We start from the raw sequence: 27,270 nt of genomic DNA, 5'->3' as shown, positions 1-27,270 counted from the left end.
CTTGAGGATTTTCAAGGTCCGTTAAGTGGTCGTGAGAGCTCGCAAAACTCGCAGACCAATCTCTTTCATCGATCACCCTAGGCTCGTTTATTCGTCCAAGTTATTCGAACGCTGCCGGTTCGATCGCTCGTACTTTGGTTCGATTGGATTTTGACGCGTTTATACGCGTTTGTAGTCTGCCTGAGGATTCGTTTACGCGAATCTGGAACGAAGATGTCGCAGACAGAGGTTGAAAAGATTTTATTTTATTATAATTAACGTAATAGCAAGGGGAACAAATTACGCGTAAAATTACTATTCCACCGGTAAATCTTCATTTCGTATTCAAAGCAACTATATAGAGGTAAAAGTACATTTGGGAATACTGCATCGGGGGATACCTCCGGTGAAAGAGTAAAGCCGACGTTACAGTGATATTACATCATTCACAGGCGCGTTATTCCCTTTACAGCTTTTAACCCCATTGGCATGCTGCCCGCGCGATTCGAGAAACTCGGAAGAATCGCATTTTCATCATCTTGTCGTCGATTATTACGTGGCTTTCGTAAAGGAAAGTACAAAATTGCCATTACTACGGTGTAATTTTATTCCCAATATTTAATCATCTCGGTGGAACTTCTAAGGAGACAACGCAGTGGTTGTCGAGATAAATTCCATTGTCTCGTTCATGAATAGCGAATCTTACGATTGTTGAAAGCTACGTAACGAACGAAAATGCCAGTAAGCGAAGTTAGCTCGCCAAGAGTTTCTCCTTCGTCGCCATTCATTTACTACGGTTTTCTCGAGGATCGAGAATTCTTCCGCCAACCAGGAACAGCTTCGACACTGAACTCTCGTTCATCGTCGTTCGATCGATATCGTAGAATCGATTAGTGTCGATCGACGACGAAAAATCAAAACGAATCGAGGATTCGACGACGATTCTGCTCTTTGATCCGCAGCGACGACCATGTCGAATATAAAATCTCGCAGTACTTTTACGGTTTCTGATACGAAAACGATCTATTTTCGACAATCTCGTTTCGCTGGAACTCGATAATTAATTTGTTCGGCGCGCATAGATCTCCGATGCTTTTCATCTTCCTCGTACTACTCACTTCCCTCTTTGTTTCTTGGTTTGCTTGGTTTAAGCACTCGTGGAAAGGACGCGAAAAGTAATTTGGCCCACGCGAAATTGTGGTTATTACACGGCTAACAAAAGCTCTTCCTAGAGTCTTGTAGTATGTTAGGTTGCAACATACGAAATATTCGTTTCAAGGTATTCAGATATTCAGATTACTTACTTGGATTATGCAAGCGGTTAATTAAATTGCACCGCAGTTTATACTAAGGTAAATGTAGATTAACGTTCGTTTATTTCGCTTACCTTTTGTCGATGTTATGCAAATAAATTTGTACATCGTTCTACTAACGATAAATCAATCCTGAACGATGTAATTGTTTCGTTGTTTGCGATAAAGCGTAATACGCAGTTTGCTACGAGAGAATAAAGTTTCGATGGTTTTATATCTCTGTAAAGGCATCTCTTTGTAAAATCTTCTCGAGGGAAGCTCATCTTGGTCGAATAGCGCGGCGAATTATTGTGTACAGATACAATGAAGCGGTTGTGCCACTAACCGCCGAAGGCGCCGCGAATACTTTATTATTCACGAGACACTTGTACGGAATGTTTCTCGAGAATCGTAGCTCGATGAAATAGCTTGGTTTTAAATTACTCGTCTGGATGCATCGCACGAATGCAACCCTTTACGATGAGCACGATTCAATTAAGCCGAGGCGAGAGACGTTTGCGCAATAGGGTCGGCTTTGAATTAAACGGGGTTTTCTTTTACTCGAAAACCAGTCACCGGATCGGTATGATTCTTGAAAAGACGAGTTTGGTTTCCAGTTGACGCGACATGGAAATTTAAAATGCAAGATACTACGTGCAATCGGCTGCCTAAGTGCCTATATAAACGCGATTAGCAGCGAGAGATAGCAGATTTTCCAGAGAATCTCAGCTTTGTAAATTGACATTGACGTTTTTTAAAAATTCGAAAATTGCACCGGATATTTTTCTGCCGTTGCGCTTCGTGTGGGAAAATCTGCCACGATTACATCGCGTACATCGTTGAATCAGCGAGATAGATCGACCGATTGTTTCCAACGCGAAACGACAAAAGATAGAAATTCTGCGGTATTTGCGGCTCCGGTCTGTCTATCGTCCCACGTTTCTCGTTGCGCTAATTTCTTCCATCGATTCTCTCACCTTCTCTCTGATCACAATCCGTTCTTGGATTTTTTATTTCGCCCGATTGTTCCGCCGTGTCTTGTTTCTCGTTGCGATTGTTTTCGATTCTAGCGGAAAAGTTGACGGCTCGTGCATTTTGAATTACATATTTTACATACAACAACTCTGTTCGGTTAAAAAAAATTCCATTCGTTGTTGCGTAATTAGGATTCTGTATATAGCGGAACGTTTGTCTTGGCTTTCTGAAAAGCTAGGTCAAAACAGGGAACACGAGAATCTTGAGAGGAGCGAAGGAAAAGTTTCTGACTATTTTCATTTCTTGCGAAACCGTTCCTAAAAGGAAACTCGAGGAGCTTTATATCCTTAATAGTATTACAAACGTCTGCTTTTCGTGCATAACAACTTTATTTCCATAAATTCAAATTATTTTCTTGTTCCGTTTCAGTTATATTTGTAGGGTAAATAATGGAATTATAATAATGAAATTTATCACGATCAAAATTTCTAGAAATTATTCGAATCCTCGTATTTGCAGGTTTAAAAATAACGTTCGTGTATCTTTCGCACCTTTACGCTTCTCCGTTTCATTCTTTCTAAATAAATTTCAACGTCAGTTTCAATGTAGTTTTAATCATTACATTACATAGTTTCGTTTCTTTATACGTTCCACTGCGCGGAACAAGCGCTATAACTCTCGGTTTGTGGACATTCAAACGCTCTATTGTACGTGACATCTGCCTGAGTGTGGCTTCAAAGGGAGTGCATACATGCATATTTAGTATTTATTACGTGCACTCAGTTGTCGTATCGTTTCTTCAATGTTTTCCAAATATAATATTTAAAAGTCATATTTTCATTTCGTTATACGTCATTTATATTTAGCGAAGGCGTTTTTTCAATTGCCGTTTGAAAGCATAATGACTCGTAATTTGTCGACTATCGTGTACGTAGCGATAAAATTAAACCGTACCAATTTTAAAATGCTCTTCGCGCGCCGAATCACGCGTCTCGCGAATAAAAGCATTTTATTAAATATAAATTGTTAATTACGAGTTATTGTTCGCGAATGTAAAGAGAGGAAACTGATAAAACGGAAACGCGTTCCTGGCGATTCCTCGTTACGCTTTCAACTACGGGAATACAATAATTTATTACGTATAATATATATCCAACACTGTGCCTGTTTGATAATCGACTCGCGTAATTAAGGTGGTTCCGCACGGTACAAAAACGATGTTTATTACGATTACATTTTAAATTTCACGAAGCCACTGTACCGGCCACCAGGAATATTTAACGGAAGCAAATAGTATTTTCAAGAAACAATGTGAATAATAAGCTCGCGTGATTTCTCGATACGACGTAAATTTGGAAAATCATCGTTCCTCTATTTTAGCGAATGTACGGACCGATTCGCGAATATGAAATTCTATCGCATGCCTGTAAATAAGGAAAAAGGAGTCCTTGTAAAAGAAGAAGGAAGACACGGGAATTTCGGGTTACCGGGACACGAGGATTCTGGGACATGCAGGGGGGATGAAAGGAGAGAATATTTCCCGTCGTTGGCCTGTTTCCTAACTATTTCATGTCCATTGTCGCGCGTGTTTCCTTTTATTTAAAACGTCGCACGTAACTTGGTCGTTCATTTTTCAACTAGTGCGTCGCATTGGTGAGACTATATCGTTTCCTACGTACGTATCTCCAGGATTTAACGAACGTTGTCGAACTATCTCAAGAATACGCTTTAGATTCGCGAAAGGGACTCAACTCATCTTTAAGCCGCCTTCGCAACGTTCGATAATGGGCAAACTCTTTACACAACGTGCGTTTTCGTTTCATGAAAATCGTTGCACGTTTACGTTACCATTGCTCGCTATACAACGTTATTCGTGCTTATCGTAAGAAAGAAGAAGCGATATACGTTGCAGACATTGAAGAACGCTACGAAACGACTACGATAAATACGCCTTTACGAGGACGCAATCCACTTGAACAAAAGTTAGCGGAAAATTACCGTAGACGCGTATACTGTTTGTTATTCATCAGTTTCTCATTTAGTCTTATCGTGAAATCGCGCAGACCAATTCTACGATCTGATGAAATTTCGTCTAGCCGTTCCACTGCATTCGGCTTTCTATTGCGTTTATATACAACACTAAACTTGTTACGATCTCTGTCTCTTGCTGATTCGATAAGATAAGAATATTCGATAAGATAAGAGACAAGACGAAATCAATTTATCGATTTTATTTAAATTTATTATATCGACTCCTTTCTCCGGGGTTGGTTTCGGGGTTGGTTCCGGGGTTGGTTCCTGTACCATGAGAGGACCGAATAGAGCAGGGATTTTTAGTGGGTATGGCGACTCCATCCGCCCAGTTCCACATACTCAGTTACTGGGTATGCGTAATAGCATTTTCCCCTCCTCGAGAAAGAAGAAAAAAAGAAGGAATAAAGGACGTTAATGTTATAAGAATCGATAAATAACGTTTGATATTTGCTGACGTTTTCTTTAGTCGCATCCTTTTACGCGATTTCGCGAACAAAATTCCTTTCGAATACCAACAATCGCCGAGTCTCGATATCACAGCTAAACATCAGTAAAACGCATTCTACGAGATATCGCGAAATTCCTTTCCCCTTGTCGTTGGAACCAGGGAAACGAGTGCAGCCGTCCGTGAACGCGGCGTGCGACGACGTCTTCGTATCCCGCCGTATAGTCGCGATCGACAGCGGTTCAAGGATTTCCTTCCTCGTGGACACTGGCGCTCACCTATGCGCGTATCCGCGCGACAGATTACGCGGACCCGCGAGCAGGAGCGAGTACGACGACGACCTGACAGTCTCGTTAGTACCCGCTACCTGGGCCGTACTTCGCGTATTCCCCGTCGACTCGACTTCACTGATCATTCGCGACGCGCTACTCTGGCTGTGACCGTCTCTAACTGTGTCTCTCGAGTTTCTCCTCCTTTCCCTTTATATAGGTTGCCGGGATCCCCGAAAGAGAAAGATCTTTTCCGGGGCAGAGAAACGGATTTTTTCTTGTCGAAGGCCCTCTTGCTCATTTTTGTAAATCCCAGGATTTATTCTTTCACGACGTCCTGACCTTGGACGTCGTTTCGCAGGCCATGTGGGCAACACATGCGCTTAAGTCCTGGAACCTTCTTTACGGCCATGGGCCGCTACGGAAGCATTGGCACTTTTATGTTAGACGAACATCGCGCCAAACGATTTATCGCTGTTAAACAATTTTCTACCTTTGAATATATCATTGTTTCGCGAATACGATAGGCAATAAACACTGAGAAATGTGCAATGAAGTGCATTCATGTCGGTACTCTATTATCGGATTATTTGAAGCTTACACTGCGGAAATTCAATGAATTCGCTGGTACGAATAGACGCAAAGACGCTTTCGATTCGAACGTTATCACCGTACCGGTTTATTGAAAATTTACCATCTAAAACAATCTCCATCTGCGTTAGAGATTGCGGATTTTATAGACACGAAAGATCCTTTTTAAACGAAGAGGTTCGATTTAATTTCACGGAAAATTAAATTTTTTCCTCTGGGAGATTTTACATCGCAGCTTTTATCATCGCAGAATCTTAAATTCTCGTTTCTTACTTCGCTAAATTCGCTGACCTTCTTAGCGTGCAAATTGAGAAGAGGAATTAAGGAAAGACGTTGTCTCACGTGCGTGCGATGTAATTTAAATAAACACCGATATTTCTCTTATTGCGCGCCGGTGCTACCCTGACGTTATAAATTACTTCGTGCCAGATTCCGGCTGTTTACGTATTCGTACATTGCTCTTTCGAAAAACACAAACGTTATTCCGCCGTCTGCCGAATTTCTCTAAACACTATACTAGCAGCGCGTGTATTTTTTTCTCCAAAAAGTGAAAATCGGATTTACTCGCGTTTCAGAGAACCTTTATCCTTTGTTATGGAAAGAACTCTTGGGACTTAACAACAGTTTCAGGTTTCCGCCATCATCGTGATTGTTGCAGAGATTTTCACGACTGCTTTTTACGTTCCTCTTGTGCGTGAGTATTGTTACGCGACCTTTTTTCGTTACTAACAATATGTCTCGAACGGTGGAAGAAGAAAGTCTCTTCGATCGTTTTCCCATCGCTCGTCCATTCTTTCTGCAACGTCTCAAAACTACATTTATTTGTTTATTATCTCAGGGACCGAGATTTCTTCGCATTTTTTTGTTTTTTAGAAATAATCGACAAAGTAGCATTATCTCTTTAGCGAAAATAGAAACGAAACGGAAACGCGTCTGAATTTGTGACCAGTCTTCAACTACGAGTTATATTTCGCAATTGATTCGCGAAGGAGTTTGTTTTGGGAGACGAGGATGCACCGCTTTAAAATCTCTCTGAGATCTACTCTGGAAGATCTGTTTAAAATTAATGGACAGCGCATCGGTGAATATTCCAAAAGATAGAGAACTTTTTCGACGATATAAATCGTTTCCCTGCCACGATTATCGCCCTGGAAGACTCTCTATATCGAAAGAAATTCATCGTAATATCAACGTATGAGCAGGAGAATTTGTTACTCCAAGCTTCGCATATTTTTGCGATCAGACCGTTGAACGAAGAATTTCGAAGAGAACAAGGGTAATGTACACGTCGACCCAGAAGCTTAATACTCCATGAGTTTCAAACGTTCTATCCCTCATGAAACATGCATGGATGTTTATTTTTCCTCGCCTAGACCAGTTTTCCTCTTTCGTCGGAAACAAAACGATGATAGCGAGTTTCGTCTATCGACGCGAGATATTTCGCGGATCATCGAACTCATCGAGAATATCGGACTAATCTATAGATCTGCGCGATATTTCTTTCAACGACAAGTCGTTGAAACGATGTCGATACTACGCGCTCGCGAACTTTCACTGCCACGAATTAAACTAGAATATTTCTTTAATTTCCAAGTTTTCCACGAATGTCCGCGAAATTGAACGAAAACAACATTTGCTTCGGACGATTCGCGATCAATCGTTGAAAGGAAAGATATCCAACGAAAAGTGGACCGAGTGGAGCAAATTGCTACAGATTACTCGGCTGTATCTCCAAATTTGATCGACGAAACTTCCGTTTAACATCCTTTCTACGTTTCATAGTCGTCGGACAATTGCTCGATTATTCTTTCAGTTATTTATTACTATTTGCGGAAGAACATACTTCTATTGGCCATGAAATTAACTATCAGTGGTATATAATTGAAATAACGGATCGATCCATTTGTAAAACCGATCGAGCGATTCCATTATTCGACCTGTGTTTCGTACGACGCGTTAGTATGTTAGGTAGGACTATGATTAGTCGATGGAAGATGCTGCAAGCAGACACGAAGATTATCAACGATGTCGAAAGTTTAGGCGATCGTGATCTTTCGAGCAATTTGGAGCAACGCGATTCTATGCTTATTGCAAAAGTTGGCCAGTTATTGGAAGAATGTAGACTAACTGGAGGAAGTTTGCTGCTATACACAAGAAGCGAACTCGTGTAAAACACAAGATTCGACGTACCTCGGTCGATGGTATTTCGATTAATTAAAATTTAGTTAGCTTTCGTTCTACCGATGCTTGAGAATTCTTGTATCGTCGAAGAAAATTGGCATGTCGTCGGATTTGCGTCGATTCACGATACTTAGATCGGAGTAAATGTTAGTTGGGATTATAACTCAATTTTTATTACGTATTCTTACGCGCAAGCTTCGCCTTTCAATTTTTCGTTAAACACGATTAATTTGCCGATCCAGCGTCGGCTATCGTAAATTATGCAAGTTTTTCGGTACGGAGCATGCTTGGAGATTGTTATTTCACGACACGAAGTACTCTCAGGAATAAACGTACTTTGCTACGATTATATTTATAACGTAATGGAATTTCTACGATGGCTGGCTATTGCGGTTTGTTCATAGTACTACATGAATTTATTATTTTCCATCTAGACTCCTCTTCCTTTTACGATCTTCGATTCTCTCACGAATCTGCCAGGGGATATTTTTATAAAGAGGGGATCGTATCGAGGGAAAGGTAAAAGATTCACGCGATATCTTGATCAAGAGTACGGCAAATGGAAATTTCGCGGTACGTAAAAACGAACGGGACGAATGCCAATAAGCAAATCCATTACGATATTGATATTTTTTCCTCGAACGATGTTGCGTCTTGATTTAAATAAGAGTCGAGTCAACGTGACTGGAGGGAGCCGGTCGTAACGAAAATATCGATCTTCGTTTGCGTGTTACGCGAGTGGTATATTCCAGGTATTAGAAGAATTAGCCGAATACGTATATCGAGATACAGAAGTTTTAACCATCTGGAATTACCGGTAAAACCTATTAACTCGTCGACGTCGCTTGTACGAAACGAAGTTTAAGCTACATCGCAAATTCCGAACAACCATCGCTTTGACGCGATTAGGTTAAAAGATGGAGGCGTGCATCCTCGACTCCGTCTCTCGAGTAGAGAAAAAGAGCACACGGTTGAAGCACTTCGACGTTGTTCCAGTTGGTCCACTGACAAAATTACACACATCGTAGACATCTTTGTGCGAAAATCAGTGGATCGCACGGAGATATCGAGTTATATTTTATTTATGACGACGAAAGATTTTCAAGCGGGCGATTGCTCTTAACCAGAGTACTTTATTTCCCTCGAGAACATAGCTCGCGCTATGGAAAAAGGACGGAAACTCGTCGGCGTGAGCGTATTTTTCTCTTCTTTTCTCGGTTTCGTCGCGGTTTTTCTCCCAAGCTCCTACGTCACCTAAGGAAATTTCTCTCTCAAAGGTAATCTTTAACTCGTACGTTGAGCGAGGTTTCCTCTAACTTCGTGTCTTCCTTTCTCTTTAACTGTTTATACCATCCAGTCCTCACGACGTTCAGCTATTCGCTAGGAAATTGTCTAGACAAATTTTACCAAGGCTATTATCATATACTCGAACAAGCACCTTGAAACGGCGAAACGTTATCGAATAGAAGGAAGGATTAGACAAGGTCCCTTCTCAGTTTCGATTCGCATACAACGAAATCGGTTTTTATTTTCAATTTAGCGGAAGAGGCGGTAGAAGGAAAATTCGCGGATAAAAGCTACAATTTATTCGGAAACTAAAGTCACGATTTTAATACGATCGACGAACCCACGGATAAGTCAACTTTATACGATTCCGTGAACAAATAGAAAGGGGACAGATTTACTTTCGCCTCTTGGAAAATGGTACGTCGTATATGTCACGATAGGGGATGATTAATCGTCGTCATAATTCACAAAAATTCCTACAAATATATCTCTTTTACGGAAGATAGCGTGAGAATAAAAAAAAGATACGACGTTCTTATCATCGAGTAATTGAAAGGTAAGTTGCGCGTATTGTAGGCTAAAGCGCGATTCATCGTGTGTTTTATCACGATCGCGATTTCTAGATCAAGTACGTTGGCGTAGGCGAAAAATTAAACGAATGTAATTAACTGTTCGGCGGAATTGTTAACAAAGAGTGCGATCTAGCGACAACAACGACCGCTCGCAGGTGACACGCAAAGAGTGATTTACGACGACTTTACGTCTTCGATCGAGGATTACGTAGAGAAATTAGATTTTTCTATTTGTTCGATCTCTTTTCCTTTCCCTCTCTTTCCCCTGTCAAATCGATCTAATAACAAGTTCCGCGATAATTTATCGCGACAGATCTTTCTTTTTTTCTTTCTTCTCCTATTAGGTCGTTCTAATGAATTCTTCGATTCTCTCTTCGACCTTTCTCCCCAAGATATTCAAATTTCATCGCGTTTGCCGAAAATTGTTGGTTGCTTCGGACGGGAAAAAATGAGAACAAGAAATTAAATATCGTGTTTCCTGTGACGATGCGTTTAGAATATAAAACAGGTGAACTGAATGATGGAATACTGGAAGGGTGAAACAGATGTCAAACGTGAACCGAAACGAATACCCTGGTAAGTTGTCTTCTTCGACCACGTGCGTCCACGAACTTCGCAAAGGAGTCTACTTAAACGTAGATCGTCGCGGCACACCTCGCAAAACAGATTGAGAAAACAACGATTTCCATCGTCGTTAGTGCGGATCGATATCGTGTTCGTTGATTTACATTGGAATCAGCATACTTATAGAATTCGTTTTCTACGAATATTTTACTTTCTCGTAATTGGAATTCGAAAGAGAAAAGAGAGTAAAATTTGTCCTCCTGATCGCTTTCAAAAATTGCGAAAAGATTAATCGGCAAATTGCGATTAGACGACTTTGGAACGTCGAAGATCGCTTTATGATTCGAAATAACGATAATCGAATGTTTAACGAATCGTATGGATTTCGCAGATAGCCGATCCCTGCATTCGTGAAATTTTCCAAACTTTCTCGCACGCCACGTGGATTTAAACAAGGGTTCATGCATATTGCATTAGGGGTAAACGATTTACAGAAGCAGCGGTGACGTCAGCATCGCTACACCCACGTTAGCTCACCCCTATGTGCCGCTGATTGTGTTCGTTCGTAATCGAAACAACGGGTTGAAGGAACTATTTTTGACTCGTCGACAGTTTTAGAAAGGTTAATTACCGTGCTCCTCCTAATTCTATTCGAACGATATTAGCTCCTAAAAATAGGCAATTGTACGGTAACTGGTTAATCGATCGAGCGATACGATTTTTGTCGAGACTATTAAACGTTTAATAAGAAAAGGGCAAGAGTGAATTTGTAATTTCTCAACGTTTGTGTCGTTATCAGCGAGGTGTACGCATACTCCGAAATGGAAGAAATATTCTAATTAAACGGTAAGAAGAGAAGAAAAAGAGATCGAGGCGTAAACGAATCGAATTAGATTTTGACCAAGTCGGAAGCTTAATTAGCCGACAAATTAGTTACAGATCCAACGTTTGTATAATTGCGATTATTAATACTACCTAATGGAAGAGACGAGGAAAGCTCGAATCGAACTCGATAACAAGGACTATAAATCTTAATTATCGAGCGTATATTTTGAGCGGTGAACGAAGGGGAGCACGATGATATTTAACAATAGGAAACGTGATCCGCTTTCTCTTTGTTCAACCGTAAACGTTAGCAAAGACGAATGACGCGCCATTCTATCTATAAAACGTCGAAGGCGACTAAAACTAGAGAAAGAAATTGATCTAGAGGGAGCAGGTATATTTCATCGTTGGAAACGAATCGAAGATAAAACGTCTGGCGGGGTGAATCTTAAAGATACAGCAACGCGCGCTCCGCGATTTATCCAGTTGAAAAATTCTTCGGCATATTCGGGTTTTCATGGACAAGATATCGGAAGAAGATGGGACGTGTTTGATAGCTGATATTTCGTGTCAGAAAATATCGGAAAATAACTTTTTACGAATCGAAGACATCGATAAATCTAAATATTTGGTGGCAGTTAATATCAGTCACGGATTCTGTACCGAAAAATTGATGGCGTACTTAACCTGGAATCACATTCGGAAGAATATCCTCCGGAGCACGATAACGATCACCAAGCCTCTCCCCTAGGCGAGGTGGCTGCGCAAAATCCTTCCATTATGCTGGTAATCTACTTATTCAAGTTGTTACTAACGGATACAAAATACACCCTGAATATACATCTCACAATGGTATCAGATATTTCACAACCATTATGCGAACGATTAAATCCATGTTAAAACTTGACCTGTCGACACGAACGCTATCGTACGTGTATCGCTACGCGAGCAATAATACGAGAATTCGATCGTGCATTAGAAAATTTCATCCAAATCGCGTGACAGAAAATACGCGCGATATTACGTACGGGAGCACGCAAACGTACATACGTAGAAGCAAACGCACGCGAAACCTGGTAGACAAATTCGGAAATAATTAAATTATTACGAAATACATGCGTGGCGGCACTCGACCACGGAAATTATCAACGTAAGGCCGACAGGCCTAACGTATCATCGATATCCCTACGGTTCTTTCGCCGAATATTCCAAAGGGTGCATACGCGGCAACCGCCCCGGACTTCTAATAAATGCGCGCGTAGTGGGGATATCGAGAGGCAATAAAGAAAAGGATCTGTTTGCTTTCCAACCAAAAGATTCATTCTGCCCCGAGCTGCGAAGTGCGAAAGGTCAAGCGAAACCAACACAATTACAGGAACGGGTTATCGACTCTTGATAGTTCAGTGTTAATCGTTAATCGTGGTTAATCGTTATTTGTTGTTAATTGTTAAGAGTTTAATAAACGTTATTGTTGAAAATCAAGAGTATTTCTTGTGGGCACCTTCACCGACGATCACCTCACGTATATGCGTGTGTGTAACGCGGTAAATTCATAAAGAATATCGCATAAGAATTCCTATACAAACGTGTAGATGGCTATCGGTCGCAGAAGCGTGTGCACGCGAGTTATCACGCGGGAGATACACGCGAACGCATGCCGTAATCCACGATCAAACATTTAGGAATATACGTCGTCGTACATTAACGACCATCCCTCAACGTCATCCGCAAGCGGATATGGAGACACGCGTGTCAACACGTGGCTAAGCACCCGAGTACAACCTGGTTGAACTCGCGCTATATGCTTCATCGGTCAAAGCACGTTCGGTAACGCTTTGACAATGCGTTGTGCGCTGTGCGACTGTCACGGAGAAACTGGGGTAACGGAATAACTTCTTCGACTACGTGCACCTGCTATCAAAAAGTCTTATCGGTGCAATCTCATCGACCGTGTGAAAATTAATTCGATATTTAAAAATTGCAAAATTAAACATTCCCTTCTTTCTGCGCGTTTTTTACATTTGTAAAATGGAACATTTATAACCTCTTATTCTGTAAATAATCGATAGATCTCTAACCTTCTAGTCTCACACCTAGAGCATTAAAAAAAAAAGAAATATCGGTACCATACGCTCTAGTTTGAACGGAGTGAAGATAACTTAATTCGCCTGATTTTTGGAAAAGAATTCTTTTTCGGAAAAAAGCAGGTTAAAGGGCGTTGAAATTCATTGGTGAAGCAACGGACAAGTACGCGTACATCTAAATATTTTCAGAATAGCGAAAAAGTTCGTACGTCGAATATTTTATCTGGAGTGCATCCGTGTCTATTTATCGAAAGGAAATTTCACGGATCGTAAATGCAGAGTTTCAACTATGTCGTTACTTTGACGGAAGTCGCGTACCGAGTACGGTAGCAATCAGCGACCACGTAATATCTCGTTTGTACGCCGCGACAATTTTGGAGATCGTTGGCATGGTAAGACGTGTAGGCGGATTTGCTACTATCCTGCTACTTAATACCCTGTTACGTGTTTAGCTCCCTTGAAAGTTTATCGTTGCTTCGTCTCGTGCGTCGACGAAACCATTGCAACACCTATATTAACAGTATAATTACAGTTACGGAACGACACAATTATCGTGGCGTTGTTTTCTCGAAACTGGCTTAACCAAAGCTCGAACACGAACCAAGTGTAAGCGTGATTTCAAATACGATGCAAACTGATCTGCGGCTAAAGGCTGAAGCTTCTTAACACCTTAGATACGATTGAATTTTGCGCGGGGCTGTTTCTCTGTACGGCAGAGTTTGACGCGAATTACGCGTAAACGATACAGCACTGCCAATATGTGACGGATAATGCTGTTCTCTACGCAAGCACATTGGAACGAAGTTTTTGACAATTAAATGATCATTTTTCTTAAAAATACGACGCATATGCTTGAACTTTAATAATTTACTTTAATAATTAATGATACAATCGAGCGTGACATAATTTAAAACACGGTACGACACATAGACCCACGTCACAATGTTCACACTCATAGCGCGATAGCGTTTTTCAAATTGCTCTTTGTTTTCTATTTTTTAGCGACATTTTCAGGTCGAAGATTCTAAAAAATTGTAAGTATATTTAAATATTTTAACGGAAAGCAACAATTGATATCTGACGCTGGTGTATCAAAAACAAAAAGACTATATATTCTGCCTGTATATCGTTACAAAACATTGCGAGGGCAAAGAAAGTGTGAAGTAAGACAAATGAAATAGATCATTTGGTTCAAACGATGAGCGAATGACTCGATAGATCGAGCCACTATAGCGACGCGTCGTATTATAAGATGACATCCGCGGAAGCCATCATAGTAGCGCATCGTACCTAAGAGGTTAAGTACCCGAGTGTGATTCAAGTTTTAAAAATATCTCACGACGATTCGTGATTGATCGAGTGTAATAATGTTTTTAATATGCATCGCACACATCCACCCTTGATTTAATGACCCTCTAGTCCGTCGTAACGATCCTTAGCCGTCGACCCTCGAGAACGAAAATTGAGGAAGTTTCGATTTAGGGTATACTGGAGGGTAAAGTGGCTTTCGTAAAAAGGGAAGGTTAAGAGCGAAATATATATATCTAGGATTCGATGTACCGAGAGTCGAGAATTCGACAAAATTGAATCGTGTTTCGTCCTTTCGTCGATCTTTAAAGCTAATCTAACCTTACGTATCTACTGGCGCTTTCTTCCCTTTTTTCTTTCGTAACGGGATAAGAGCATCGCGAAACGCGTTGGCTGTGCATTTTGTTGCCAATATCTCGCAATTCGTTTCACGATAATCGCTCGAATTTCTAGATTTTCTTAACTCTTAGAGTGCTGAATACTCGCGGCTTATGCGGTTCGTACGGACGGCGCGCGGCCAGCGCTGACGATCGCTGTGGACGGAGTACTTCTTGGCTAGACTGAACTCTGTCGATCGATTATTCAAAGCGCAAATCGTAATAAGTTATAGTAATTCTTTTGCACGAGATTAAATGATTCGAGAGCGTTATTTTTTAGTATTAATTATTTATTATAAACATTGAAATTTACAATAAGCTTGAATTTGGGTAATAAACTAGAAAACGATAAACTAGAAAACTAAATTTAGTAAATATAACACAAGTCAATAATTCAGTTGCGTGTGAAAAGTTTCAAAAGAATTATCGATACGTAATCCGACATCGCATTTTCCGCATTCGTATCGCGTGTCGTTCCTTTTCGTACAAACGACACATTATCTTCTTGATAATTGTGTTGTGCCGGCACGATTAGGGCATTTTAATGGAAAATGCCTATCGATTAAACGAAATGGTAAAACCTCAGACTTTCTCTTTCCTCCTCCTGCCATGCTTCTACGTTGGAAATATTTTCGTAAAATCTTATCGACGCTAAATGAAGTTCGCTAAATTTTTGTTTCGAAGCAGTAGATTTTTGATATAAAATATATGCATTATATATAAGGAATGCATTCATATTTATCTCGCACAAACGTAATGGTATTACTTCTGCGTAGGTGTTCGGAAAAATTGACAAACGCATATATGCGTCCTTAGTCCACACCGATAGCTTTCGCCAGACGCATATATGCGTCCATAGCACTCTGAGGGTTAAGAATCGCGAGGAGATCGCGCAGACAGCTAGAAAAACCGAAGATTTTTATTTCTCGACTTATCGGACTTTGCCTTGATAAAAATTACATTGGAATTGGCGAAACCACGAAGGATTTCGTGGGTTCGTGGCATTCTAATCTGGCATTAAAGCTATTCTCGTAAAGAGAGCTTCGCTTATCGGGGCGTTGTTCTCGTCGCGGGCAAGCTCGTATATAAGGACGTTAGTCTCGAGACGGTCTCGAAAATTTCTCGTCTGTATGCGCCACCTTTAGCCAGCGACGAGAAAGAATTTATTTCGTCTCGGGAACCAGCTCGTTTCAACGAATCCCCGAAGGAACGGAACCGCTTCGTGCGCAACAAGGAAGAACAAAGATGTTTGGTACGCTGTCTGACCCTTGTTGAGCGGAAAGAATGGCTCGCAGCAACGGTACCAACAGCAAAATTAAATGACTGTATATCAGAAATGTGGTTTACACGAGAAAAATACTCTCTCCGTACTATTTGCTGCCCGTCTCTTTGCCTTGGCTACTTCCGTGTCTATCGTACGTACGTACATGCACGTACGGTTACTCGAGCCAGAAGCATATTTAATCGAAGCCAAGTAATTTACCTCGTAATTCGCTAAATTCGGTATATTTAATAATAATAATAGATGAACGTACAGTAACAATCGGAAATAGACTATATTTTTTCATTGTTTCTTTGTTACGTTATCGTAAATTAACGACGAGTCGCGATGCGACCAGCACGGTGAATACAACAAGCTTCAATATCCCGTGCAAAGTATAAAATTTGAAGAATTTTAAGCTGTCGAAGCTTATAGGTGACTCGGACAGTCCTATCGTACTATACGAAAATAAGCGTCATCTCAACGAGAAAAAGTTTCTATTTTAATCGGCTCAACGTTGCCGAACAGTTCGATATTCTACGATTCTAGAATTAATCGCGAACTAAATACGATATATACAAAGGAACAGAGCGAAATTCGTTTCTAGGTCGACTAACTATGCGAATGTGCAACGGACCGTGCCGCTATAGAAATAGCACGATCGAGAAACGTTATTTTCTCGATGCCCGAGAAACTGTTCGATCGAATGGATGCTTGTCCACTTATCGAAGGAACCGATGATCCGAGGACGCGATCATGCAAATTGTACGCGCGGCTACATCTTCCCCTGGAGGGGAAAGAGAGATCCGAAAAAGCATTCGTGGTACTTGAATTCGATGGTTGGAACTTCCGCTACGGTTACGTGCGCTTTCGAGCAGACGTTCCTCGTTTTTCTCGATGTCTCACGCTGGACGTCGGTACATGTAATGAATAGGAAGCGATTCTTTGGCTCGACGCGTGTCGCAAAGTGTTCGTTCTTTTTCCACCGATGCGAGTAGTAAATCCAAAGTTCTTTCGTCCCGTAATTGCTTCCACGCAGAAATAACCTTGCGGCTCTGTGCAAGTCGAAATTAATTGAGAATCGTCGGAGTCGATTGAATGTTTGGAGCTAAGTTTGCTAATTTAACTTTCGTGACACTCGTATTAGCGTTGCAATTGCGAAAAAGCGGGCGAAGGCAGAGAAAAAGGCCAAATTCCAACAACATTTCAGAGTTTTACGTCTTTATTTCCATTTTAAACTCAATGCGAACAAACATCGGTCGAACGTTGGTACGAAAACGAAGTTACGTCAGAATGGAAGTTGCGAGGCTCGTTATCGAATTACATCGGAAATTACGAAAATTTGACTAGCGACTCGCTCAGCATGAAAACGGATGAGAAATGATCGAGTTATGAGATAAATATTTTTTTTTTTATATGAATATATATCGAGAGCGCACGCGGAATACAGCGTTTTATATATCGTATACTTCGACGTCAGACCACGTCGTTCCACAGAAACGACTGGTCTTCGATATTCTTGCGAAGACGCTACCTGCGATTCGGTACTCTCACATAATTTTGCAATTAACCTCCTTTCGTTAAATCGCCGGTAGAATTATTTCGCCTGGAGGTAACCTGCCTGGTATGCCTGAAACACTCGCGCTCTTCATTCTGGATATAATTATACGATTACATTACAAAGGGCGCACGTTGCGATTGATTAATTGCCACGATCCAATTTGTTCCGCTGAAACGCATTGCACTTTAGAGATAAAACATATTTGTAGCTATTTTCGTTATTACTAGTCTGCGGGTCTTTACGTAAATTCATATTTTTGCAATTAAAGAAATTAATGGGATCTAAATGGAGATTCATTTCACTCGCTGGACATTAGAGCGAGCGCTTTGTTCCGAATATTTCGTAGAATCTCGAGTTTTTTTTTTATTTATTTTTCGTACATCCATAAACGTCCGCAGTTTAATGTCTGTTTAATCACGCAAAATATCGCACACATCCTCGTGAATCGATGCATACGAACGAAATGATACGGACATCGTCGAAGCGTGGGTATCGGCTAAAAGATCGATTAGATTTTAATCAGAGATATATTTTTCAACGGCACGATGAGCCCTCCTCTATCGATTAAACCTTTTTTTACTAGCAACAACGCTCCGCGGCCATGAAATAACAATTTCTCGCGTCTCCTAAATATAAGATTTCGGAAAATTGATTCGTCATCGGCTACGCGTTAAGATCCAGCGGAAGACGTTAAATATTGATTCGGCGAGTTAATTTACACTTTTCGAACGACGGGACGAGTATCGAGGTAAAGTCCCCAAATACTCCACTCTCTCCATCTTTCTTTTCATAAATCAATCAAATTCGAAGATGGTATCCCACTGGGGGTAGCCATCCACATGTTATATTATTATACCACTAAGCTATAATATTTTACCAAATGTCCTACTGGACAGATTGTAAAATATAAATAAATAAATAAATAAAAAATCTTTCTTTTCAAATACTTGCATTACATTCGCCAGAGATCGTCGAACAGATTTGGTTTCGCCAAATTATTCGAACGTTTCTTAATCTAGACAGCGTGCACCAAGTCAAACGCGCAACTTGGCGATAAACGTTTTAACCAACCTAATCTCTCGAGTATGTCCTGATTAAACGTACGTCGTGGTAACGTAAGAACTATTAAAATCTATCGAAACATCTGCTCTCTTTACTCTGTTGTTACGAAGCTGTTGTACATTCGTGTTTTCAGCGTTGCTTTTTTCCGCTGACACGTTCAGCTCTCGTTCCACGAAACATTGGAGTATCGCGAGCTGTGGTAGTCGAAATCCTTGAAACTACTGGAAGAAAGAATCATCGTGGATCGATTCGTCGGTCGACTTCGATATTCGTAATCTGGTTTCTCTGCTAGATTATTCCACGATCGGCCGATGATGTTACGTAACTGAGAATGCATTTGGTGTCTCGTGAATTTTTATTTCTCCGCGTAATAGATGCTTCTCGAGAAAACTTTGTCGCAGAGTCCGCGCTACGGATTTCTTGCTGCGTTTCGCGTTCTTCGAGAGGTGCGTGAGACGGTCGAAAGAACGAACAAACTCTGGACCACTCGGTCGTTCGAGTTGGATCTGTAAAATAGAGCAGTCGAACGAACGAAGATAATTTATCGTTGGTCAGTTGCCTCGAGACTGCCTAGGTCTTTGAAATTTCCCTGGAGAATCCCTCGCAAGTCGCGCCGCCGACCGAAGCCGCTTTCCTGCGAACAACGATCCTATTGTTTTTCGCGTTTAGCGAAAGTCTCTCGCATAAATCGGTCTTCGTAATTTGCGCGGACGGGTGTCGAACACACTCTTTGGTTGACCAAAGGTGGAAACGAGTTCGAGGAGGAAGGATAACCCCGAATATCAGCAAGAAAAGTTGCAGACTCCTCTTTGCATGATCATTTAGCGGGGCTTCCTGTTGAACGATCTTTTCTTGCGTTCCAACGTATGCTCCACCGTTTCTCGACGACGACACTTTGTCTTCTTCGTTTTTTCCTCGTCCAAGAAGCGACAGCCAATCCCCGAGCTCGTCGTGCCCAGCTTTTTATCCATAATCTTCGTGGATAAAAAATCCGTGGATTTTCTCACATCGAAGAAAGAATCTTCGAACTCGAGATCCATCGACTTCTGAAAATCGGATAGCGACGAACAAGAGCACGACTTTTCTTCTCGTTTGTTTGAAAGTAAATCCCTCTCGAATGATTCTTCTTCGGCGATATTGTCCATCTTATCCAACGGAACACGATGAACACACGCGACATCCGTAGACGACGATTGAAATAAAATACTCGCGGAATTGGCCCTGGATCAGCGATGCACGAATGCGAGTGTAATAAATTTTTATCGAATCGTTAGAGCGAGCAGCTCGCTTAAAGGGCAGGTAACGGACGGAGGGACGCAGCCAAGGTCAATTTGCCACGATTTAAAATGCTTCGCACAATGACAGCTTTTTAATATCTCCGCTCTGGTCACGTATTTATTCGCGATATTTAAATATCATTAAATATTAATGTTTAAAATAACAAATAACGTATAATATTTAATATCGCTCGTTCCGCATTTTAAGAAGAAAATTATTGGAATCGATTTGGTGGATCTACGCTTGCTGATAGATTCGTCGGTAGAATTATAAATACTTTAGCCGCATGCACGTACAGACAATTATTCCGTAATTTTACTGCAGCGTAAAATAGTACGTCAGAGTTTAGAGGCACGTGCGGTGAAATTTGCATTATTTGCTTGATAAGCGATAAATTATTTACAACGATACTAACTATCTTTGAATTATTGAAACTTCTGATAGCTACGGTATGCGACAAAGAGATTCAGGAATGAATCGGAAAAGACCGATCGCGGTTAACGTATCGCGAATAAATTAAATAAATAGATAATAGAAATAAAATAAAGTGTCCCGTGGAGGGAAAAAGGAACCGTTGGGAAATCGGAAGCGTCGTGTATTCGGGAAACGTTTTGATCAGCTTCCGATCAAGCGGGAAGATCGTCGGGACTAGAGATCTGATATGGCCTCATGGTTGATGCATGGAAAGTTCCCGGGATTTCTTGAAAATCGATGCGTTTGGCGCCAAAACGACTGATTTTCTTTACCCGAGACTGTTTTATCTTCGTCGTATTCCACCCACGCAAACGTTTCCGGGGACAAAGAACTAGGTCAAAGGTCAGCACTATGGCGAATTCGCCACTTTGTCAACGAGTCAGCTCTGAAATTCCATTTTTCTTTTATGAAATGCATTCGCGTCAATCACGTATTTAGACGGTGATTTTTGCTCGAATTTTCTTTCGAGCACCGACAAGCGTTCGTCGGTTGGCTGGAGTCTTTCGTGGGAGGTGCGAAACAGGAAGCGTGATACAAAAGCCTGGCGTGATTAGGATGAGCAGGCAAAAGGTACGGACGAGCTCTACCTATTTTTCAACAATGGAACCTCGACTAGGTGGATATTATAGTAATAAACGTAGATTGTCATGTTCGTGTCATGTCATTCTTGCATTGTGACTTTTAAAACTGTGCTTTTTAAAACTGTCCGAGTGTAATTAATTCTGATCTGTCGTAAAATTCGTATCTACTACCGTAATTAAAAACGAAGGTCGTTGACAGCTGTTCGCAACAATGCTACTTACTACGTACGGTTCTTCTTGGTATTTCTGAAATTTCTAGGCGACCGAGCATTCGTGAAAACAGCTTAATAAAAAAGATTATACTGTGCGTATACGTGGGCTAAACGGTATCTATCGCTGTTGATATATTCGAGAAAGATATATAGAGAGTGTCTAATCCCAACTCATTATCGCAAATATCTTACAACGTACGCCGAATGGGAAAGAATATTTCTAGAGGAAAATTTAAATCCAACAGAGAAATCCTAAAACATAAGCGGAATATTTATTTATCGATTTATTTATTCGTTCGAAAGGTTAACAACGATCAGCACAATCGAATTGGCAATGAAAAATGCAATAAAATGTTTCAAATTATTTGGAAACAAGTCTATATGCGTAGGCTTGGTTATCAATCGCGTTAATTTTACAGGAGATGGTTTAGCAGGATCAGAATCGTACGTTGTCCCGTTAACTTTCCTCGACGGAAGCTTTATCCTTGTCAAGACTCGTTGCGTTTCTCGTCGTTTTCCGGGCGACCTGGGAAAACTGTAGCCGATGGCGCGATTCGATCCTGCGTGAACGAAATCATCGATAAGTTAAGTTCTCCGTAAAATCGAAGAACGTTGCACGTAACGCGGCTCGAAGCAGATTCGACAAATTCGAGAAAGGATAAGGAGTTAAGCGGTAGGCAGTCCGTAACACAGTTTCTGATACTGATCGTCGTGTAACTGGCTTTGATCGGTACGAATAATCGCGAGCTGAACCTGTCGTATTCTAATTACGTCGCTTCAATCGGATTTCTTTACAGCTAAATTTCTGACATAAACAGATGGGACGAACCGAAGCGAAATTGGAGAGAAAATGCTTCCCCTCTATCGAATCGGCTAAGGATTACGCGATCGGCATTTGTTTTTTCGTTGCAAGATGGAAGTAATAATTTCACAGAGGTGCTTCTTCGTATCGAGTTGCCTTTCAACGATAGCGCGTCCAACGTTCTTTGATTCTTGAATTTCCCCTCGTTGTTGAATTTATTATCATCGGTAAATTTTATTCGTAAAACGAATACACGTTCAGACTAAACATTTACTATTGCATTTACTGGAATTGTGTGGATGTTGAGTTGAAGCAAACGGATTGAAAGGATTGGGTAGTTTCTATACAATGTGTCAGGTATACGTGCCTTTCTGCCTAATTCTAATACAAAGACAGCGGTGATGCGACGATAAAAATAACGAATACCATAAATCCAAACAGCATACTCGGCAATAAATATAAATCGGTGGTGCGCATCCTACTTTCAGTTTTACCTGTCTTACTTTACCTGTAGGTAAACGGTACGAAGGGTGTTTCCTCGTGGAAATTACTATCTTCTTGTTCGTAAGGAATACAAATTCGTCGTTCGTTAGATTTAAGAACAAGCGGGAAACCTACCTAAAGTAAGTGGAAAATTCATAAGAAACGCATATTCACGGTAGTTCCTAAGAATTTGTAGCACTTTGTTTCGTTCACCGTGTACACTTTGCAAATATTTCAAACGCTCTATCAACTTGACTTTTTTGTTCGCCTTGTAAATTTCTTGTAGCCGTCTCGTTAATACCGAAAGAATTGTATCGCGTTAATTCACGCTTCATCGAGAAGATTGGATCGGATCGGAAGCTTCTCGCCGAGGATTACATCGACTACGGGAAAATTGTAACGTCGCAACTACAGTAACTTTCTCTAATTGTCGATCGTGCAAAGAAACGAGAAAATTAGAAGAGCTTGCACTAATCGTTGCGCGAGTTTACGAGAAATCCAATTTCCCTCTTTCCCTGTAGCCGCGTATCCGTTTGTCTCGCGTATTTAATTTCCATGGGCAATTAGCGCAACGTGATATTAAATGCGAACTGATAGATACAAGCAAATCGTATCGATATCCTGATTTGCCGCGACCCAGCTGAATACAGAAATATCGTAATCTTCGTCGTGGCTCACGATCCTATCGGTCATCCTTTTCCCCTCCATTGATATTTAATCGACTGCTAAATTCCATTTCTTCGTTCAGGCTCGCCCGCACGTAACAATTTCTCTCAGCGGTGATAGGACAAATTTTTATATCGCAACGCAATACCCATTAAGCGATACAAGCATCGATATTTTAATTGCTTTTGCGCAAAAGGAAAGCGGAGAAAACCTTGTTCGTTGAATTATCGGGTTTTTCTTTGGTAGATATCTGCGCAAAACTCGCAAAGTAATCGTTCGCGACTTAACGGCAACAATACGGTGGATATTTTGAAAATTTCAAATATTATTTTATCATATCCGATCTAGTCGAATGGTAATTATAAATTTTACTGTACGCGACTAACTAAATAATTAAGGTCAACGTATGATATTCGCGTTATTCGATTTAATACGCGTTCGTGAAATTTCTGAAACGCTCTGCTTATTTACGGCTACGGCGTGTTTTACGTTTACTCGCACCACTAACCGGGCGTCGTTTTCCGCAACGCGATTAATATCCTAGAATTCGATTAGTCTGCAGAATGGTAATCGTCCGTCTACGAGGATGAGACGCGTCGGTGGTTTTCAAATATTGAAAGACGACGAGAGAAATTGGTTTTAATTGCAATTGTTTCACCTTCCTCCGTACAATTTGTCGGATTTCCTAGTATCGATCGGTGTCTCTGCCGAGCGTAATATTTAATACCGAACGAACAAACGAGTCAACGGAATTCCCTCGTTTGAAATTCTCCTCGATTCATTTTAATCCCTGATGGGTATTCGGTATCGATACGCGCACAGGGGATCGGTAAAACCGTTCTGTCGAATGCCAATCGATTACGGTGGCAGGTAGTTGTACCGATATTTCCTAGCGAGGACGATATATTGTCCCGTTGGAAGATCCCGGAATATTGTTTTGTTTCTCGTCGTTCCTGCAAGGAAGCTTATTTCTGGCAGGTATGGTCGTTAAAGGGGTCGAATGAGCAAGCTGGACCTCAGGAATGGGAACGGTCGAGTCGCGTCCTACTGATACCGAAATTTCCATTCGCCAATCGCCCGATAAATTTGCATGATCCTGCTTTAATAAATGGAAAATCTATATCGCGAGAACGATGGGAATTGTGTACACAGAGGAGAAACAGTGCGGCGAACAATACGCCCGATCCTTGGCCGTACAAACAACAATTTCATTGATTAAACAAAAGATGTTCGTGTTGATTTTCTTAATCGGTGTGATCTTCATTATATCCAATTATCTCTTCGTTATACATCGAATATATCGCGATTCGTACAACGAGGAACATCTAGTTCGCGTTATCTCTATTTCCACGTATTCCCGCGTTCCTTTATTTTTCGAATCCGCGTAGGTAGGAATTTTCAAGAACGACGAGCAATTAATCATCGATGCTGGTTGCACGTCCACGCGCTTTTTCTCTGTGACTTCCACCGCGTGTCTCAATTCAATTACCATGCGAGCTCTATGGCGCAGTGAAAAAATGAAGTGGAAAAAGTGGAAAAACGAAAAAACGAGGTCGGAATATTATTTTTTGCATTGCTACCGAGTATCGATTTTATACCGCTTAGGGGTATATTTTGAATCGTTTTAGGATAAAAGAATTAAGCGGCGAAAGCTAATTAAATTATCCAAATATAAATATTATGAGTTATATAGAAATTAATCGTTGGTAGAAAGTTTCGAAATATACCGGGCCTCGATTTGACCCTAATTATAAATCCAACTTCATCCCTCCCTTCTACCAGGATAAGTACCGCTAGGATAAGTACCGCCGGGACAAGTACCGCCAGGTAAACAGTACCGATTTTTACCTACTCCCCATGTTCACGAAGCTATAAATATACTGTGTTACTCGTTGGACCTTCACTTAACAGTCAAATTTCAAGCTCTCGACATCGAGTTTACGCCGAAAGTGTGATTTTAATGTGCAATTGCGTGAACCGCGTCACCGGTCTGGAAGCTAATCGGAATTCTTAACGCGAATTTAATTCTGTTGAATCGTGGTAATTGTCCATACAACGACGTAGACCTTAGACTCGGTGAAACTTAAAATACGCAGGACTGCTGAAACAAGTACGAGGTACGAGGAAGAATAACTTCAAGAACACGGTGGTGAAAAGCAACGGGGAGGTTGGTTGTTCGACCAACAACATCCTTCCTCTTATCTGTAAAAACTTTGCCAATAACGGAATACTTGATAACGAGCAAGAAATTGTATTTGCAAATTTACCTTTTCTTTTTTTTATTCTGTTATAGTTCGAGGCGTGGCAAGAGGACGAGAGGAGACAGCGAAAGAACGAGATAGGCAGGTTAGAGCTTGTCAAGGGAGATTGGATTAACTTGCTTGAGGATTATTCGGCGGGGAAGCATAAAGTTCCAGTCGATACTGCAACCACTAGAGATATGATAAGAGTTGCACGTAAAAGCGAAGCGTGTAATAGCCACGAGATTGATACTTCACGGACAATTTTTCAATCGACGCTTGGACCTCGAGAAATACCGAATTTGGAGAGCATTATTCGCAATTTCGAGAAGGGTTATCTCTCGCCTTCGAAAAAGGAGAAAGCAACCGACGAATACAAGCAGAAGAACTTCGTCAAGAAGATCGTCGAAGCTTTCGAAGTGAAATACAATATTTATAACGATTCGAAGACCGCGCAGGAGATTTCAGAAAGTCTGGAAGTAAATAAGTCGAAAGCTGCTCCTATGCTGGAATCGTGGAAAAGAAAATCGAGGATACTTCGCAATCCTTTCAAAAGCGGTTCCTCGCGTTCGAATGCAAATAGCGGGGACGTTGACGAATGTGACGGAGGTGCCTTGTCATCCAGGCAGAGAATTTCTCGTACGTCGCGGGACAATAACAGACTTCAGAGAAGACTAAGAATGTTAGAAGATCCGAAGCGCTTAAGGGAATCAAAGATGATCTTGTCTGCATTCGGTCGCAAATCTTCTGGTCTGGAGATCTGCTCGACTTTCTTGCATTCCAGTTCCGATTCCTCGAGCCCCCCTAATTGCTTCACAAGACCAGAGCTGATGCGAAAGATCGAGCTTTCCGAGTCGGCGAAAAGGTCCTCTCCCGACAAGACGAAGACGACGAATAGAGTCGATATCTACGTAACTTCGCCGGATGAAACTGTTTCTACACACAACGACTCTCTTCCAACAACGAGTACCTTGATCGACGAGTCCCTGAAAAGCGAGCATAATTCGACGTTGCCAGAAACTTCACATGTCGATACATCTCCAAGGGTAGTCGGGGCATTTCTGAAGAAACCGATCAACGTCGAGAACACTTTCATCGATTGGATACCTATCATCGGAAAGAGGCTGCCGCGGAAGAGATCGCTGAAGAAGCTGCTCTGTTCGTTTAACAGAAGCAAGCTCATGAAAAGGTTCTCGTCGGAAAAAAACCTGAGCGAGGAACCGCGAGAACTCGAAGATTCTGACGAAGAGAGATCTTGTTCCTCTATGTCTCTAACTTCTATGATTTCCTTCTCGGACGTGCTACGTTACCAAGAAAACATTTATTTCGAATCTAGCGTGAGAAGCGACCTGAAAACTTTCAAATCGAAGAACAAATCGAACGAAGAACTGAGCGAAATTCTTAGCGATACGTATCTTTCCGCGGAGTAGGTACTTGATTCATGTTCTTATAATTTTATAAATAAGCATTACTACTCGTTAAGCAACAAAGTAACACGTTCGTTCGATATCACAGAAGCCAAAAGGGAAAACAGCTGCTTTTAACGGAGGTGCCACGCGAGGACGTGAATCTGGATCTTGGCCCGTCCTATCCTCCTCCTTCTCAGACGACTCCACCTCTATCGCCTTTAGTTGGCGAACAGCTTGTACCCAAGCTACCGAACCATCCACGCGTATCGAAGATCTCGAAAAATCTGTTCGTTACCTCGATTAAGATAGACAACTTGGCGAAATTTAACAGCTGTCAGGTGTATCGCAACGATAATGCTTCGTCATCGGTGACCATTAAGAACGACCTGCACGAGGTGGAGTGTCGAAGAAGCTGCAGCGACCATCCCTCGTCGAATGTCTATGGCAGCTCATCGTCC

The 27,270-nt window shown here is 41.3% G+C and overlaps 2 protein-coding genes across 3 annotated transcripts in view; one reads left to right on the top strand and one right to left on the bottom strand.

Annotated features, from left to right (window-relative positions):
* Positions 1-27,270, top strand: part of LOC105680968 — a 50,718-nt gene that overhangs the window by 21,765 nt on the left and 1,683 nt on the right. The window contains exons 2-3 of one of the 2 annotated variants that reach the window (XM_033321682.1): positions 25,457-26,829; positions 26,919-27,270. In XM_033321682.1, coding sequence (XP_033177573.1) covers positions 25,604-26,829; positions 26,919-27,270 — 1,578 coding nt within the window. In that variant the 5' untranslated portion in view covers positions 25,457-25,603. The remainder of the gene's footprint in view (positions 1-25,456; positions 26,830-26,918) is intronic. The other variant, XM_024368735.2, reaches the window with a different exon arrangement.
* Positions 21,505-27,270, bottom strand: part of LOC100746938 — a 13,747-nt gene continuing 7,981 nt past the window's right edge. Inside the window, exon 7 of the mRNA XM_003490818.3 lies at positions 21,505-21,772. The gene's annotated coding sequence lies outside the window, so the exon portion shown is untranslated. The remainder of the gene's footprint in view (positions 21,773-27,270) is intronic.

This window comes from Bombus impatiens, unplaced genomic scaffold, assembly GCF_000188095.3.
Source record: "Bombus impatiens unplaced genomic scaffold, BIMP_2.2 scf_0478, whole genome shotgun sequence".
NCBI classification, from domain to species: Eukaryota; Metazoa; Arthropoda; class Insecta; order Hymenoptera; family Apidae; genus Bombus; species Bombus impatiens.
Note: the sequence above shows the minus strand (reverse complement) of the source record. Positions and strands in the feature narration are given on the sequence as shown.